This window comes from Pezoporus flaviventris, unplaced genomic scaffold, assembly GCF_033815535.1.
Source record: "Pezoporus flaviventris isolate CSIRO_AGI_PZ_B2104156 unplaced genomic scaffold, CSIRO_AGI_Pfla_v1 ptg000018l, whole genome shotgun sequence".
NCBI classification, from domain to species: domain Eukaryota; kingdom Metazoa; phylum Chordata; class Aves; order Psittaciformes; family Psittacidae; genus Pezoporus; species Pezoporus flaviventris.
In genome coordinates this window covers 5,565,597-5,583,238 of record NW_026892566.1, presented here as the reverse complement: position 1 = coordinate 5,583,238, position 17,642 = coordinate 5,565,597, and the positions used below count along the sequence as shown (strand labels likewise).

General features: G+C 38.3%; 1 protein-coding gene across 2 annotated transcripts in view; it reads left to right on the top strand.

Annotated features, from left to right (window-relative positions):
* Positions 1-17,642, top strand: part of LPAR1 (lysophosphatidic acid receptor 1) — a 70,405-nt gene that overhangs the window by 10,800 nt on the left and 41,963 nt on the right. The window contains exons 1-2 of one of the 2 annotated variants that reach the window (XM_061455151.1): positions 3,313-3,441; positions 10,763-10,931. In XM_061455151.1, the coding sequence (XP_061311135.1) occupies positions 10,872-10,931 (60 nt within the window). In that variant the 5' untranslated portion in view covers positions 3,313-3,441; positions 10,763-10,871. Of the gene's footprint in view, positions 1-3,312; positions 3,442-10,762; positions 10,932-17,642 lie in introns of those variants that run through there. The other variant, XM_061455150.1, reaches the window with a different exon arrangement.

The following is a 17,642-nucleotide window of genomic DNA, read 5'->3' as shown; positions in this document are numbered from 1 at the left end:
GGATAGTGCCTGAATGTTTAAATACAAACTTGTTTCAGAAGAATGCCAGCATACTACTTATTTTCTGAGGTCTAAACAAAAGGTAGAGTTAGCAAATGGAGTCTCTGTTGCTGATCCTTGGAAGTGTCTAACTATATCACTTTGTTTTTTCTTCTTGGAAGTAAATATTAAATGTCTGTTTGTAAGTTGTTGAGAAGATAAGTTCTTTCTGTCTTTCCTCTCGAGGAGTCATAGCTGGATATCATCCTGGTATTTTATATGGTGATTTATACCTTGATAGAAGTGACTTTATGTATTGCTATTGTCTTCTTTAATGATACCAGTTAGTAAGCAAAATAGTGATGAGAATGCGCCAAGTTAAATTCTGTCAACTACCAGTGGAAGGCAATGTGTCTGCATTGGCTATCTGTTGTGAAAACCACTCCTTGCAATTCCAGCATTCAGAATAATTTTAATGAGCAGCTCCTTGCTTGTTTTATTTGTTGTTGCTGTTACTTATAATGGAGCAGGACAAAAGCATGCACATTTGTTTCTTTTAAACATGCACATGCACTCACAATGCTGGCAACAGCTAATGATGCATCTGAAGGGATGAGCTATCCATGGTGACTTTGAACTTTTCTCCCTGCTAGTTAACCTCTTCAAATTTAATGCTCGTCGTTAGAAATAAGCCATTTTAAAAGAGTTTCAGAAACTATTTCAAAATGACTTATTTTAGAAATATTTGGTACTTTAGAAGTCATTACGATGAAAGTGCAGATTATGAAAACATTGTCATATGACAGCAGCTTCCTTGTGCTTGTGCTATGAGAGACCATCCACATTGTAGTTACTTGTTTACATAAGCCTGAGCAGACTGGTATTATTTTCCAGCAGTCTGTGTCTAGCTGTATTTTTCTTCTATTTTCTGGTGATTCTTTCTTGAAGTTCAGAGTAGTAAAATAATGTTGACATTGGATGATGGCATGAATTATTACTCTGGAGCCTTCCTGGTTCATTTGTTTTTACTTAGAACATTAGAAATACACTTTCAGGGATATCTTACTGTTCCAGTACCCAGTAATTTGAAAAAAAAACAGTGGAACTGCTCCCGCAGTTGTTTCTTGAGCCTGGTACTGTGGTTAGTACAGATGCTTTAAAGCAATTAAAGGTTATTTTATCCTATGCCAACCTGATCATTTCATTGCAGAAGCTCCCGATACATCTCAAGAAACATTCATGTACCACCCAGAACCCCTTGCATTAAGGCAGAAGCTCACTCATTTCACTAAACAAGAGGGGGAAGAGGCTCTCCAGACTTGCTGAGTAGAAAAGCAGGGATCATCTCTACGCAACCCTTAACAAACAAGCATTGATGGATGTCATTAGAGAAGCTACATTTCTGATAGATAATGCTTGAAGTAAGTCTAGAGGTTTAGGATGATAATGGGAAGATAATCTGATACGTTGGCTTTAAAACTGAAGCAATTCAGATTTTTCAGACAGAGCTCAGAAAGCTTTTGAGAGAAGCAGTAGACTTCAAGAGAAGATGAAGTATCATTTTTGGATTTAAATACACCCCAATAAAATGCTGCCCTAGAGATGGGAGTGGAATAGATACAATATGGAAATAATTGGGAAAAGAGGCAAAGCAAGTGAGAGAATTGCACTAGATGCAAACTGAGCTAGGTCAGAGAAGTAAAGAAATAATTAAAAAGGACTAGTACACAAACCAAATGGAAGTTTCTTGCTTCTCTTTTTTCTTGAGGGTAAATAGGATGTTGAGTCCTTCAGTGTATAACAGAGAGAGAAAAAGTACCCTGTGTTTAATGGGGAAAAGGAGCATGATTAATATGTGGACAGCACAGTAGTGACACTATAAACAATAATGTTGAGATTTGAATAGAAAATGATGCCTCTTTGTTTTTGTGCTGCTGCATGCCTTGTGGGTTAGCCTGCTGGCTAACTGGTACAATTTGTACCATAATTTGCATGACTTAGCATGAGAGTTTTCATGGTTTCACATGTTACAATGTCAAATACTGTAGGTTTGTCTTTTCTAAATATGTTTTCTGCTTATTATTAAAATGTGGGATTTTCTTCTGTTAGCATATATTATAGTTAAGATATGAATCCCCTAGAATGTCCTGAGGGAAAGAAGTTAATTGTTTTGGAAGCAAGACTAGAAAGGTCAAGAAAAATTATTTTTAATCAGATATGGCAATGTTTAGTTACCTGCCTTCATGATGTGATGCTTACATGCCTTAGAAAAGACCTTTTAAAGTGAGCATCTTGCTACCACTGACACAGATGAGGGAAGATGTTCGTTATTTTCCCTTCAAGATATTCTTGGTCATTTCCATTAGTCTATAAAGAAGTGTCATGATGGGCCAAAGAGAATCCATTCAGCTTCCATCAACACTGCCAACATAGTCTCCTCAAATACCTCTTGCCATGAGTAATCAACAAGAGGAAATTGCATGGGTACATGTTGCAGAAAGAACGGCATCAGGACTTTCTGCATTCAGCAGGGTTGGATCTGTAGCAAATGCTCGGGGAGGTAAGAGTCCTCCTGCCTTCCTTGTCTGCCATTGAATTCATCAACAAAATGCTTTTGAATTTCATGGGCACAGGTTCAGACTCTTGGTTTGTCAGAAAAAAATAAGTGAACAGCAGCAACAAAAAAACCCAAAACAAACCATGCCCCCAACAAGCAAACAAACAAAAAGAAGTCTAAAATCCCAAGCAACAAAAAACACAACCCCAAGCCAAAACAATACCAGAAAGAATGAACAGCTCATAATTTTGGGAATTATCTTCTCACTGAAGAACCTTCATTGTAGTCACAGTTAAATATCCAAATGATATATCCAATAATGTTTATCCTTTTGGGGATAAACATCAGAGTAGGTAAAGGAGAAAGGCAGACATGAATAGGTTAAATAGACACTTGAACTGTCTGCCCTTTGTTGGAGCCCAGTGCTGCATAACTGTGGTCAGCCTGCTTTTGTCATCCTCAAAAAGGATATGAGGCAAAATTGAGTGGCACATGGAAAAGATTTCCCTGCAAGATAAATGCTTCAGGGTAGCACACTATTTGTTCTTTTTTTCTTTTCCATTGAAAATCTGTGAATAGAGGTGTTTGTTTGTTGTTTTTTTTTTCTTTTGTATAATCCAATTGATCTGCTTTTTGGTGGGATGGGTGGGGTCTCTGATCTTGCCCTGGTGGGATGACTAGGAAGATGTCTCTCCTGACCCATGTGGTCTCTGTGCAAGCAGATGATTTCTTGGAGGGCTTGCCACTCCACAGTGGTCCTATTTTATTGTTGTAAATAAGCTCTATGTGTGGTAAATGAATAAGGTGACTGATTGTTTTCTTAATCTTGCAGTGGGGAAGAAGGGACGAAGAGACAGTTCCACACAACACTGCCTCTGCAAAGTTCATGAAACTGTTTAACTGGGGTAAGGAGGCTCCACCTGACATGTCTTTGCTGAACTCCTTTGGGGCTGTATTCTGTCATGGGAAGATTTAGCATGGGTTTTGTAGTACTCTTAATTACTGAGGCCAGAATAATGATCTTTCCCTGATTATCCACAGAGCTCCTATTCAGACAGGTTTGACTGATGTAATTTTTTCTAGTTTTTTTTAGCTTTTTTTTTTTTTTTTTTAAGCAGAGGCTGTGCTGTGAATGCAAGTAGTAGATTAGAGATCCTCTGTTGATTATTGTGTTGTGGAAGAGTCCTACTGAATGTGAGGGAAATGTCTTAAATTTGTGTTGCAAGAATGTTCTTTCTAGCCTCAGATTATTGCTGTAAATTTCATCTCTTTTTCCTTACATAAGGAAGACTAGCAGCTCTGATGTGCTCCTAAGAGTGAAGACTTAGCAGTGGAAACTGTAAGTTTCTTTTAGCTTCAGGAAGTTGCAAACTTCCCTGGAGCACCTCTTAAAAATGTTTGAGTTGTACAGGTGTGAGCTGGTTGAAGGAAGAAGGTAAAGTGGGAAAGATTAATTTGATTTTTTTTTTTTTTTTAAACTTTAATATTATGCTTTTGGACTTCTGTATTATTAAATGGTCTCATTAAGTTACCTGTTTTATTCCTTATTTATCGGGAGTTTTTAAGATGCTTTTCAGGTGGCTAAGCAAGTTGGTGTTTGTGGTATTTTGATTTGATTTGGCTTAAGTAAAAGCCAAATGATCTGGCCAGCTGTTGTTATCAGTAAAGCAATCTGCAAGGTGTTAATAGCTAAGCACACTGCTGTCCTACTTTTGATGCTATTAGTGGCTAAAAGGTGTTTGCACTGTATGTTACATGGAATGCATGCGTTGGCTGACAAAGAGCAACCAAAGTAGGCATCATATGAACATAGAAGCAGACGCGTTATGTGGAACCATAGCAATAATAAAATCCCTGATTCTGTGGTGTATCTCTGTGACACTGAGTCATTTCCAAGAGAGTTGTTTACGATATTGTCTCTCTGAAGTTGGAACAGAAGTTGTGTAGACAGCATCTGCTTTGATGTGTTCAGTGGCTGGGTTAAATCCGAACTTGGGGAAGTTTTTGTTGTTTTTTGGTTGTCAAAGTCTCAAGTGCTCAGACTGTTTAAAAAAGAAGGGGGGGTTGTTACAAGATAAGCTGTTTTATTAGGGTTAGTTGTAAGCTTTGTGATACTCAGTCTTGCTAGTGGGAGAGGGCAGAGACCATCAAGTATGTTTTACTCTGGGTTGTGGGCGTGTTTTTAGTTTTGTAAGGTTTGTTGGGTTTTTTTCTTTTTTTTTTTTTTTTAAATACTTCCAAGGTAGAGATTTCCTACTGTTATGTCTGAAGCTTTCCATATGCTAGCAAACTCCAGTAAAATGTATTTGCTAGACAGTGAATCTGGACTCAGGAAATGTCTAGTTTTACCAGCAGTGGCTGTTTCCAGGGAACAGTGGTACAGCCAGCACAGTAAATAGAATGATGCTGTCCCTTCATCTGGTACTCCCTTTCCAGGTTTCCACAACCCCTTACTAAAACCTCATGAATCCATTTTCACAGTGAAATTATTCTTATGAAGAGCTACCAAATGGGTGAGATGGTATGACTCCATTGCTCTTTAGAGCAGTCTGTCCAGTGACTAGAAGCAGCAGACATGAAGGCTTTGGCAGGAGGCATGTTTGCATAACTGGTCTTCACTGGTACAGCTGAAGGGTGGTATTGCATGTGCAGTAATAATAGGTAACTTGTGCAATTTGTTGGTAGTTGGTGTGAAGGCATGCTGGAGAATTGCATCCACTTCCTTCTCCAGGGGTATATATGAACAGTGGTACAACCCAGCCAGTGTTCCCGTCTGCCCCTTTGATATCAGAAGTAGATAATTTTCTTCCATGCTATTGACAAAATAATTTCCAAATCCATCAGTGTAATTTGAGGTTCACTGCTATTAAACCTGCTTAATCACTACCATGTACTATTCCATATAGATCCATTCCATATAGATCTATTCCAGTACTTATTGCTATAGTAATAGGCAATGGATGTGATGGCAGCCTTTATCGTGCTTTCTGAAGAGGGGTGTCAAGAGCCAGGCTGACACCAGCCAAACTGTAGAATTTGTGCAGGAAAATGTGTGTATTAAAATACACATGCTGTCAACAAGATTTGACAGTTAATTTTGCGCTACCTTCCAAACTGTATTAGTGCATCTGCTGAGATCTGCTTGGAAATCTCTTTTATTTCTTTTCTGCTTCTTTCAGTCAGTACTGAATCACAGCTATTAACTTGTTGCAGCTCTTTTAATTGTTGAGCAAGTTAACACAGTGTGCAGGAGTTTATCTACATTTGCAGACAGAATGTACCCTGGAACAGAGAGAAAGGACATAACTGGGAGGAAATACAGATTCTGGAGATCATAACCACTTAGTTCAGCTTGTCCTTATGCTTTGGTGGGTCATCCAGTAAATTTTCACATGCTTTATGCAGCTCATTTGGCACATTTATTTGTTATAAGATACCACATACCAAGCTCACGTCAACAATCAGCAGTCTGCTCCCTGACAGAAAACAAGATGTTTGCTGAAACAGCAGTCCAGATGTGACATGTGAGGAAAGAGAAGGCAAGTCCTGAGGTGACAGGACAGGGAGCTGACGTGTGGCTTTTCCCTTCATTTTAACCAATAGTGAACTGAATAATGAATAATTAATAAATAAATAAATAAAATAACTAAAGAGTGTTTATGAAAAGGCTTGCTGAAACTGTTTCAGAGAACTCAACACTGACATTAGAGTTTGGATTGCCTTGCAATTTCAGAAAAAAACAAAAGTTTCTTATCTGCATTTCTGCAGCATGGTTTGCCCTTTGCCAGTGTGCTGGGGCTGTTGTTTCACAGTTGTACCTCTGCTAACCTGCAAAAAGGATGTTGACCCATCCTGGGGTTTTCATGATATTTTATTTTTTTTTTTAATTATAAACTTTGTTAAGAGAAGTTTCAGTGTTTGAAGAGTCTCTATTAAATAACTTTTTCAACAGTCACAAGCTAGTGAATTGCATTTGCAGTATTCAAAGTGGCAACACTAGAGGTTGTAAAGACCTTAGCTAAAATAATATAAGGACTCAGAAGAGGTAATATCTTTCTGTTAAGAAAATCCACTGCTCTGTAACTTGCAAAAGAAAACCCCATTTTTTTTCAGTAGTTCCTAGCAGTCACTGTAGTAAAAGAAAGATTAACAGGAAGGCCTCTTTTTTGACAAGCAGCATGAAACTGAAACCAGTTTTTACTGCCCTTCATGTTTATTTCGTTACATGCCAGAAAGTGTATCCATAGTTGTTCTTTTATTAACCAAGTGATTAGCGGAGAGCAGAAAAAAACCTCTACGAGTCAATAGTAAGTAGCTAAAAATCCGTTACCACCACCACTTTAGGTAAGCGGTAAAATGAAGTGGTAGACAGATCAAGTCAATGCTGTTACTCCTCCCTGGATGGCCTTTGCCATTTTGCCTTTTAAGGCTACTGTGGTGGGGTCATGCTTTTGTTTGTTTGTTGAGCAAACTAATGCTTACAAGCAGCTGTAGTTTAGTGAAAAAGGCTGGAAGTGAGTGATGCCAAATGATTATTTCTGGATGTCAAGACTTAAGATGCCACATGAAATCTGGAATGTCTCTGAAGTGATAACTGGAAGTGGAACCCTTATGTGAGATCTTTTTCTTGCTTTCTCGCCTTTTTACATGTTGTCCAAATGTTTTATTTTCCTTGACGGGTTTATGGGTCCTGTCCATCTGAGATCAGTTAGGACTTAAATCTTTCCTCTGAGTAACCATATGTCAGGCTTTTATTCACTTGAGCTGTTTAGTCTTGTTTAGCTAAGTCACATTTAACAGCTTCAAGGTCATACCAAATCAGCACCCCCTGAGTCATGTAATCCAGAAAGAAGTTTGTGAAGTCAAGCTGTGGTACCAAAAGATGCTCTGAGGGGGGTGCAGGAAACCAAAACTGAAAGATGTCAACAACGCAGGACACCTGAAATTGTCTGACACAGACAGCCACAGATTCTGAAAAAACATTTTGCCTGTCAGGGCAAGCACTTATGCCATAGCAGAGGCACTTGTGGGCCCAGATGAGATACACAGTGATGCAGAAGTTGTTGATACTGCTGCATTGCTTCCAAATGGCAGATCATGGTGAACTGAGGAGGAGAAAGGGTCATATTTTTTTGTCATTGTAATGGGTTTTCCAGAAGCAGTTCTTTCAAGATGATGTTTTTATGATACATGATTGAACTTCTAACTACTTCAAGTAATGACAGAACTGCTTGGTTCTTCATTTCTGTGGTCACAGACAGCTGATCTGGAAATCATGATGTTTAATCACAATATGTCAGGGAGCAGTATGTTTTGTTTGGTAAGGATGCATCCCTGCTTCACATGTTAGAGACGTGCTACTCTGCCGAATGTCAACTGGTCAGGTTTTTTAATCAGTCAAACAAAAACTCAATGTGTCACCATAAATGACTTTCTGAATGTCGTAATTTATGGTGAAACATATTTTTGTAGATATGAGTCACCTTTGCAGAGGGTAAGAGATTCTATTATCTTTGTTGTGCAAATTTTACATACAGATCCAACATGTTTCCCTAGCTTACAGTTCTCTAGATGCACTCAGTAAAGACAGCAGCATCTGTCAAGTATTCACAGAGTGGAATTTGCTATGACACCTGCAGTTGCAGTGTTTGGAAATGGTATATGTGGATCTGCTTCCAAATTTAGCAGTTTTTTTCAATGGTTTGTAGTGCAGGAAGCCATCAAAATCTCACTCCTGTGCTTTTGTTTGAGACTTTCTTTTTAATAGAGATTACCTTTTCTGTCATAATGCCCTTCCACAAAGTTCATTTGAGGATCCTGTTCCCTTTATTTGCAGTTCTTGAAAAAGACAGGGCTGCACCCCGAACTCACATGGGTATTAAATTAGGAGCCATCTTTGTTTGGTTGAATAGAGTCGGCTTGTTTTTGCACTGCTGTGAAAGCATAGTTCCCTCTGTACTTTGTTACTGCTGAAGATGATGAGATGGGTTGGGAGAGGGGGGAGAAACCTTTTGTACTGTCCAACCTGTTTTCAGCTGGAATGCTTTTAGGAGCCTAACTAGTTGGCAGAAAGTCTTAATCGTTGTGTATGTTGGGCTCTGGAGTTTGAGAAGTAAGGTGGATGCAGAAGAACGTTCCTTCTCCTGGCCAAATTGAGGGATCAGTGCAATACAAGCACTGAAGATGTATCTAGGAGCAGAAGGGGAAATGTCAAACGGTTGTAGGCTTAGGATTTTTTACTAATCCTGTGTTTTCTATTTCTTGGAGAGATGGTGAAAAATAAGTACAGGCATATTTATCCTCTCATCTCTTAAAAATGCTCATTGGATTTTATGGGGTCATGCTTTCTCTGACGTTAGTGTTCTACCTGGAGTACACAGAGCTAACTAAAGCTAACTAAGGACTTTGTCCTTAGTTTTCACTCTTCTGGTCTGTGATGATCCCTAGCAAAAATTATCATTTTCTGTCCTTTTTACATGTCGCAAACAGGACTCTAAGCACACCTCTGGTATTGGTCTAGATAGTCTTTTTTTTCCCCTATAGTTCTGATTCATCTATAACTTCTTCCCCATCTTCAAGAGTGGCAGCATTTCAGGATTGAGAGAATAAACTTTAAAAAAAAACTAACAATGAGCTGCTGTAAAGTAGATGCAGTGACACTGCTGCTCTTAAGCATGTTTTGAGAAGAACAGAAACAAAGGTCTTCTGAGTTCTTACTTAAGTTACATTTGTGACAGCTCATAAGACAGTGATGAAATGTGCTGGTTAAGGATCTTGAGGTCATTGATGGAATTGTACTGAAAATCACTTTGCTTGGTCAAATAGCAAAGCTTCACTAAGCCAAAAAAGAGCAGTAGTTTCAAGTTAATACTGTTTCCTTTATCCGTTATTCACAGTGGAACAATCAGTGAATTTCAGACAACAGACAAAACTTTATTTTTGAAAAAGAAAATATGGAGCCTGAAGGATGTGTAGCTTGGTTCTTTGACTTCCAGTGAAGGCTTTCTCAGAGGAATACTAAATCCCCATTTTCTGTCCTCTCCATGAGTATAGTAGTAGAAATTTGGAGCAAGGAGTGGAAAAAATGAAAGGTTACTAGCAAGAAATCAGTAGGAAAGAATAGGGGTCACAGGAAAGCTGTATAAAGATGGAAAAAGTGATCCTAGAGCTTGGCAAATGAGGCAGCTGCATGTGACGTAAGGTATGTGGGGATGTGTTAAAATGGGAAGCAGGCATTTCAAGATGATGCTTTTTAAGAAGGAGGAATAATTTCCACAGTGGCATGCAACTGCTGAGTTAAATGAACAAAAATAAAAGAAAAACAAACCCACAACTGACTCAGAAAAGTCTGTGGAGTACAACTTTCCTACAGCACTTATCTGTTCCTGGCTTGGGAAGTAGGTGCTGTGTTTGAAACAATGAACCAGTGGCCATGAAAGTCGCTAGCATTGTTTGTATGGCTACACCATGGTCTAAGTTTGAAAAACACCAGGTAGGTTTGGGCTCATTTATTGGTATATTTGTTGGATACTGAATGCACTCAGCATGAGAGGTTTTCCTTTGTGACTCAGAATAGGAAGTGGTAGATAAAGAGAGCATTAGATGAGTCTCCAGAATCCTTTCTGTGATGGCTAATTTGTGGGTTGTGTGGTGTATGTCTGGCCTGATTGAGGGGAAAAATATGCAGTATCTTCTTACGGAATTTTTAAACAGGATTAATTTCTTAGCCATTTCCAGTTTTCTCCTGTTTTGTTTGCTTTTCATTGGACAAAACAAACATACACAGAAGCTGATCTTTACCATCTTCAGGTTATGGAAATAACTTGATTCTGTTGATCATCTGGTCAGACATCACACAGCAGTTCAGTATATTCACTTACAGTAAACTGTGCTTCTCTGGCAGAAAGGAAAAAAAAAAATTGTTAAGGAAATAAATGTATCCGAAATTCCAGAAAAAAAAAAAAGTAATCTATGAGTACTCTTGGGGGGGGGGGGGGGGGGGGGGGAGATTAAAAAAAACAAAACAATGTAGATAGCACAATTCCAATGCTGTGGAGGTGACTGTCTTTCCTTGCAATGTTTACATGGTCTGTGCATTGCCTTCTTGCTGTATTCAGTTTCTGTGAATTTTAGTTTCCTTGGTCAAGTGAATTGTTTTGCTGTTCTGGACCAAATTCCAGTGTACGCTTGTTATTCTCAACAATTACTCTTTTTCCTTCCTACTAGGAGCAAATGCCAGCATGACTAGGGTCTAAGGAAGGACTTCTGTGTTCCTACCAGTTGTTTGCAGCTGCAAAGGAGGGGTGCAAGGACAGGAGGGACATTTTGAGCTACCATGGATATCCCCACTGATTTAGTGCCATCCTCCATGATGTCCCAGCCTGAGGTTATTGAGGTGAGTAGATCATGATGAAATTCTGGCAGCTGAACTAATTGAACCTTTTTCATTGAATCCTAGCTTTTTCTCCTGTTTCACTTCTGAGCCATCAAGGTAAATTTTCCTGAAATACTGTATTAAAGACATTCATTGTTTGCTATGAATGTTATTATGCTTTGACACGACATTGCTGTATAAGCAAATACATGGCAAAATACGGTGTTTATTGACTCCATGTAGGTGATCCTGCATTATGGTTTGTTTTTCTTGTGCCTAATGAATACAGAGTAGAAGGCCATAATGTGTTTCAGTGTTCTTACCAGAAAAGCCAAAGTTCTAAGTGAAAAGCAGTAATAAAATGAATAATACACTTACAACTATTAACACATTAATCTTCATCATTCAAAGTGTGTGCTTCAGATATGGTATGTATAAATACCTAAGTGATTTCTTCTTCTCCATATACTTAATGCATACTTGCGTTTTCTGGTGAAGTAAAGATTACAAATGGAAAATGAGATATCTCAGAAAAGCATTTTTAAAGTCCCTTGAATTTCATAAAAAAAACAAGTATCTGTTACAATTTGAAGTTTTATAGGTGTATATTTTACTGAAGAGGGCACCAAAATTGATTAAGTTAAATGACAGAAAACTGGAGAGCTAATGTTTATTTTCCTTTTTTTTGTTTCCTAGAGATTCTTTGGCTCAGGATACTACACCTCTTAGCAATATGCATTGAGAAGTGCAGTAGTTCAGAGATCTCTGGACCCTGTGAAGCTACATAAATCATGTACACTAATGGGTGGTGATGTGAAATGAGCTGAATCCAAAATCTGCTTTGGAAAAATTCCTTTGTGCTTTTTTTCCTCCTGTGTTTCAAATGAAGAACTAGTATATTTTAAAAGTATTTTTGTGCTTTTCAAGTGTCTTGTCTCTCTGTCCTTGTTAGGGTCAGAGAAGGATTTTCTATCTTTACAGCAGAGTAGGAGGTGGGTTCTGTATGCTTGTGTCCCAGGCTGCCTGACTGCTGCCAGACTCTTTTTACTCTCTGAAGAAAAGCGCTCAGGCCATTACCTTCTTTACTCTGAAAGGCAGTTGCATCCCTGTCCCCATGGGTTCTCTCTTCAGAGCCTTCTTTGTGTATGAAAAACTTGTGTATCTAAGAATGTTGTTTAGGATAAATGTCTTCTTGAAGGGAAAATAAGGTCAACTTTGGTGCAAGAATGAGTGGAAGAAAAGTTATCACTTGTAAACAATTTTGGTGATCACCCGTCACTATTCTGTTCTACTTACACGTGAATAAATGCATGTGTCCTGTGTCTGCAGGGAGTTTCTACTGAATAAATCCAGCCTTAGACTTGCATCACTAGACCAAAGACTAGAGATGAATGGATAATTCTTGTCATTGACTGGTAATCCAGACAGCTCTCCCTCCACTCTTGAATTTTAGAGACTGTGCTTCAGTGAGATTTGACTCAGAAGCCAAAAAGAAATAGCAACAGAAAGGAAAGACAATACTCAGTGTGGGAGATGGTGGTAGAAAAATAACATTCTCTCAACCTCATGTTGTAAAAATTTGATACCCATACAGACAAACTTACATACATGCATGAATTACCATAGATTTCAGTAAACTATTGTGGATCTGATGATTCCTCTAAGTCTTCAGTCCTATGTAAAGAAGTAATAGCTCCAATCAATCTGCTGGGAGACGTGTATGTTTCTAAGGGTAAGGAAGGTTTTTTAAAAGGGAAGAACATAGTGAGAGACATAGCTAAAGAGATAAATCATTAGGTGGAAATACTAAGGTAAGGAACTTTTCAGACTGGAACTGCATGGCTTGCTGTTAGTGTTTGTGTTGACATACAGATTAATTTTGTGTATAGTTTAGAAAACTATGTTCATTAAAATACGTTGGTTTGGGTTTATTTTTTTTTCTGGAGGACATTATTTTGCCTTTTAAAAGTGAGCAGATGCCACAATGTACTGTGGAAGACATTTAGAAACTAATGTATTAAGGATTTTTTTGAACTTGGAAGTAGCCTTGCATGCCTTCTGCATGAGCTAGGTAGCATCTCAGTTACAAAAGAAGTATCTTGCTCTATACTTTAAACTCTTATCTTTAAGCTTTTGTTTAGTATTGCCAGGATATTTGGTTTCTTTCACACTCAGTTTAGTCTTTAGAAGTAAATAATATCTATTTTGTTGTAGAAATGGATGTATATGTGTGTATACATCTCAGTAATAAATATTCCTCTGCCTTCATCGGTCCTTTAACTGCACAGAGCAAACAAGAATAGGCGCTTATTTACCACAGGGAAGGATTCCAAAGACCACAGCAGGGCCTTTTGCGACCTGAAGCCTACCCTAACAGGTTTTACCTTAGGTTTGAATCCTACAGATGCTCATTGTGGTACCACAATGAGGGGAGTAACTGGTAATTTAATTGCAAATTTTATCTTTGTCAAGATATGTCTTCTGAGTCAGGTAACAAAAGATTCAGACTTTGAAAAGGTTTTTGAAAGTCACTTCTTGATACCAGATGTGAAATTGTCGTTACCATTTTAAAATGTTCTTGTTGCTAGTGTGTCAACAGGTAAAGAATACCAAAAGCAGTTTCTGACCCCTCTACTGAAGCGACATATTTTTCATAATCATACCTTTCCTATGCATTGAGCTGTTTGAAGTTCTCTGCTCCCGTCTTCTTTCCCCCCAGCATCCTGTTGCCAAACGTAAGTGGTGATTAAGAGCACAGATTTAAGGCATCTTGGTCATGTTTAAATGTGAAGGATAAGTAAAGTTTCAGGGCAATTTAGCTATCCATAACTGAAATCTGGAATGGACAACAGTTCTAGGACATAATTCATAATATGTCCAAAAAGTCAATAAAATAAAAATTTTCAGAATATGCTTTAAGTTTTTTCCAGAGGAGTTTTCTTGTAAGGCAGAATCTAGTGATTTCAGATTAGATAAGCTATGCTGCACTTGGAAACAAAACATAACAAAACTTTCTGATTTTTAAGTTGGGGATATTTTGTGGTACATGTGGCAACTTCATTCCTCAATGATGTATAAGCAAAGTTATATCATAGAAACTTGATTGGTCTGATTAGTGCAGTAAGTGGAAAGTTAAATAATTCTGTAAGAAGCATTAAGCATCCCAGAGGATTTTGCTGTTTTCAAAAAGGAAACATAACAAGTGGTGACCTAAACTGATTAATGTGCTCTGTGGAGTGATTCGTATCTTCTCTTTGAGAATGGCGTGAGATGAATTCTGCAGTAAAAGCTTTGAAGAAGAAATGATAGGAGCTCCAGTTGCTTAATGAACCAGGGACTTCAACAGTGCTTCAGAAATGCTTAAAACAAGAAAGCAACAAAAATTCATCATTCTCTTTTTGCTTTTGCCAGCAGTGGATCCTATCAGCCAAATACTAGAAGTAAATGAATACGTTCAAATAACTGCCTTGCAGCTATTTAAAAAGAAATCCAGAGCAGTTTCCATTATAGTGGCCTTTCATGGCTGTGTGGTTACCAGAGCCAAAAAACACTTCTCCCACTTAGTGCCATTGAATACTTCTCTGTTTTCCCTTCTTTTTATTTGAATTAGAGTGAAAGAGACTTAAACTATCCTTGCTGCAGAATGGTCATCATCAGTAGCTTTTTCCTCTTTATAATGGTGCTTGAGAGCAGACTCCTGGGGGGAGACACAGCTGTTGTAACCCCTTTCCCCAGCAAAGCTCAACACACTTTGCATTTCAGATTTAGTGCCCAAATTTCTGCAGCCGACAAATGTGGGGATTTTTTTTCTTCCCCTTCTAGGTAAGTAAACAAATTAACCTCTTTAACAAAACAGTCCTCTGGCAGTGGTAAATAAGGTAAACAAGAGAACAAATGGAAATGGTAAGACTGGTAGAAACAGTTTGTAATTAGAAGTACATCCACCCAGTTAGACATCATAGGGAATCTTAAATACCACCATGCTGTTTTTTTTTTTAATTGGTATACTAGATGAGATTACCAGGGCCTCAAAATATGTCTTTGTTTTGTTCAAAATAGACCAATACTGCTTTATAAGCAGCTGCATAGTACTGTATGAACAAGTTACTGACAGAGAACCCATTGTTGCCAGAGTCCTAGGAAAGATTTTTCTATATTATGTTTATAAATTTCACAAAGCAGTGCATGTAGCAAAAGAAGCCCAAACTGTCTGATGTATATTTCACAAAAAAAAAAAATTATTTGCAATGGTAAACACAGGATAGTCTTATCCCACTTGGAAATCTCCATTTTCAGCCCCAAATGAAATTTGCTATGCTCATGAACACAATTTTGAATAAGCATATTTCTTGTAGGCTAAACTCTCCCAAAGTGCTCACTTTCCTGGTTTGCTTGGTGAGGAGAGATGGAAGGTGTGCCCTGGAGATGGAAGTTGCCCAAATAGCCTGCAACATCTTTTCAGCATAAAAGGCCAGTCTTTCAGCTGCTGGAGCCAAGAATTAATTCCCAGCTTGGTTCACTAATCACCAAACTGTGCCCAAAGGATGCGTGTTGCTATTCATTATGAGCAGAAATTCTCTTGTTAGAGTTGTGGATTTTTTTTTTTCCTTTTTCTCTACTATTTCTTCCCTCTGATGGCTTCTAAAGTGTCACAGGTAAGGGACTGTGTGCTGTGCCTCCCTGCAGAAAGCTTTTTCTGGGCCTGGGCTCTTTGGTCTGTCCTGAACAGCAGCTTTCAAGGACTCATAGCAGGTCAGATGTGTGGCTATGATGTTCAGGTTGAGGATAAGACAGGTAGGCAGTAGGGAATGAACTGGGTGAGATAGTGGAGAAAACTACATCATGACACAGGCTGTTTTTTGCAGGCATAAAAGGTGTCAGTCACCTTTTATATTTCAGTCACTAAATTAGATAATGGAATATAATTGCCTTCATGTGTCTCCTGGAAAGCCAGGAGGTGAGCTTATACCCATGTCTGGCTAAAGTCTCTGAAGCTCAGCTTGTCATGAAAGCGCCTCCAGAAGAAAATGAAGCTTGAAGAGCTTTGAAGAAGCTGTTTCTGTACTCTGTATGGGACATTTGGGCTCAACATGCTTGATTGCATCTCCCTTAGGGGGAAAACCAATTACCTTATATTTTCAGTACCTTCACATTGCAATGATTCCCTCCCTTTGAGATAAGCTTGGAAGGCGGAGATGGGGAAGCAGAGAAGTACTCTGTGGTCTGGGAACAAATCTTTGATAATCAGTGTTTAAGTCATCCTAGCAATGTAAAGGGGGTTGTGATGATGTAGAACTCTGCCCTGATTCAAACAGTCTTCATTTCCTCCTGAACTGGAAAGCATTCGTCAGAATACATAGGTAGTTCTAGTGAGAGATGCAGCTCGTCTGAAAATGCTGTATCTGTGAAACAGGAGCAACAGTATAGCAGTGCCTGAATTACTGGGTAGGTTGCTGGAGGGATGGGTTCACTCTTTGTCTTTCCCAAGATATTTTTTCTAATTCTTCTAGCTTTTCAATTTCCTATATCTTCTTTTGCTTGCAGAATTATGCAGTGAAAGAGACTGCATGTATATGCACACTTCCTTTCTACAGCAGTAGAAAGTGGAAAAGGTTTAAACCAGAGAGGTGGTAATCTAGGGTCCTGCTGGATCACTTCAGTATGCTCCTGACCATCATGGCTCTTCACTAATCCTCTGGTGTCCACATAGTGAATTGCATGGCTCATGATTTATCTATCCTGAAAATCTGTTGATGGTATTTCAGACCTAATAGTTAGCAACCCAGGCATCTTCCAGAAGAAAGGTATTTTTAGAGTAAGCTGGACTTTCTTCTCTTACCCATTCTATTTTTAGCCCACAGAAGCTATCTTTGAATTTGCCTTTGTAGTAGTCAACAGTGAATAAGCACTAAGGTGAACACCCTCCCTGATTTTATAGACAATCTGTGGAGGTCATAATCATAATTTCCAACAGGATCTGTCACTTGAGAATTATACCTTCCAGCAGTTTAACTTCTGCTTAAAAAGAAGTTTAGCTTCTTTTTCCAGTGTTGCTGGTAACTGGGTCTCTTTCTTTGGTACACTGAGTATCTAGATATGTTGGGTTACCCTTTCCAGGTATAAACTGTAGGAGGCAAATAACTTCTTGGTTCCATTTCTGGTAGTCTTTTCAGCTATGTGAAGTGCAAAATGAGTTCAGTGTAATGAAAAAATTGCCTGCTGTGACTAAACCATATCTCATCATACAAGGTTTTCTTTAAATCCATTGAATTATTATTTTAGGAGATGCATTTTGGAAAAACGTATGTATGGAGCCATTGTATCTTGGTGGTAGGGTTCCATACTTTCATTGAACAGATAAAATTATATCTGTATATGAGGCAGAGCAGGCATAAGGCTATAATGTATTGGGACCCTTGTTTTGTGACTTTTTTTTTTTGTCTTAAATTTTGGTGAAATGCCTCTTCAGCTGCTATTTTTATCTTTAAATGAAATACTGACTTTCCCCTTTACTTTTAAACATCTTGTTTCTTTTGTATTCTGCAGCTTGAATGATAGTTTGTGCTTTTCGTTACGTAATGGAGAAATTTTTGTTGCAAATTGGAATTTTTTTCTCATCTGTTACAACTTTACTCTTATAAAGCCCACAGTTTTGCAGTTGTGGGTTGATAAAGTATTTACATATTGATTCAATTATTCCTATACTTCCTTGCTTATGCTTATTTTAAAGAT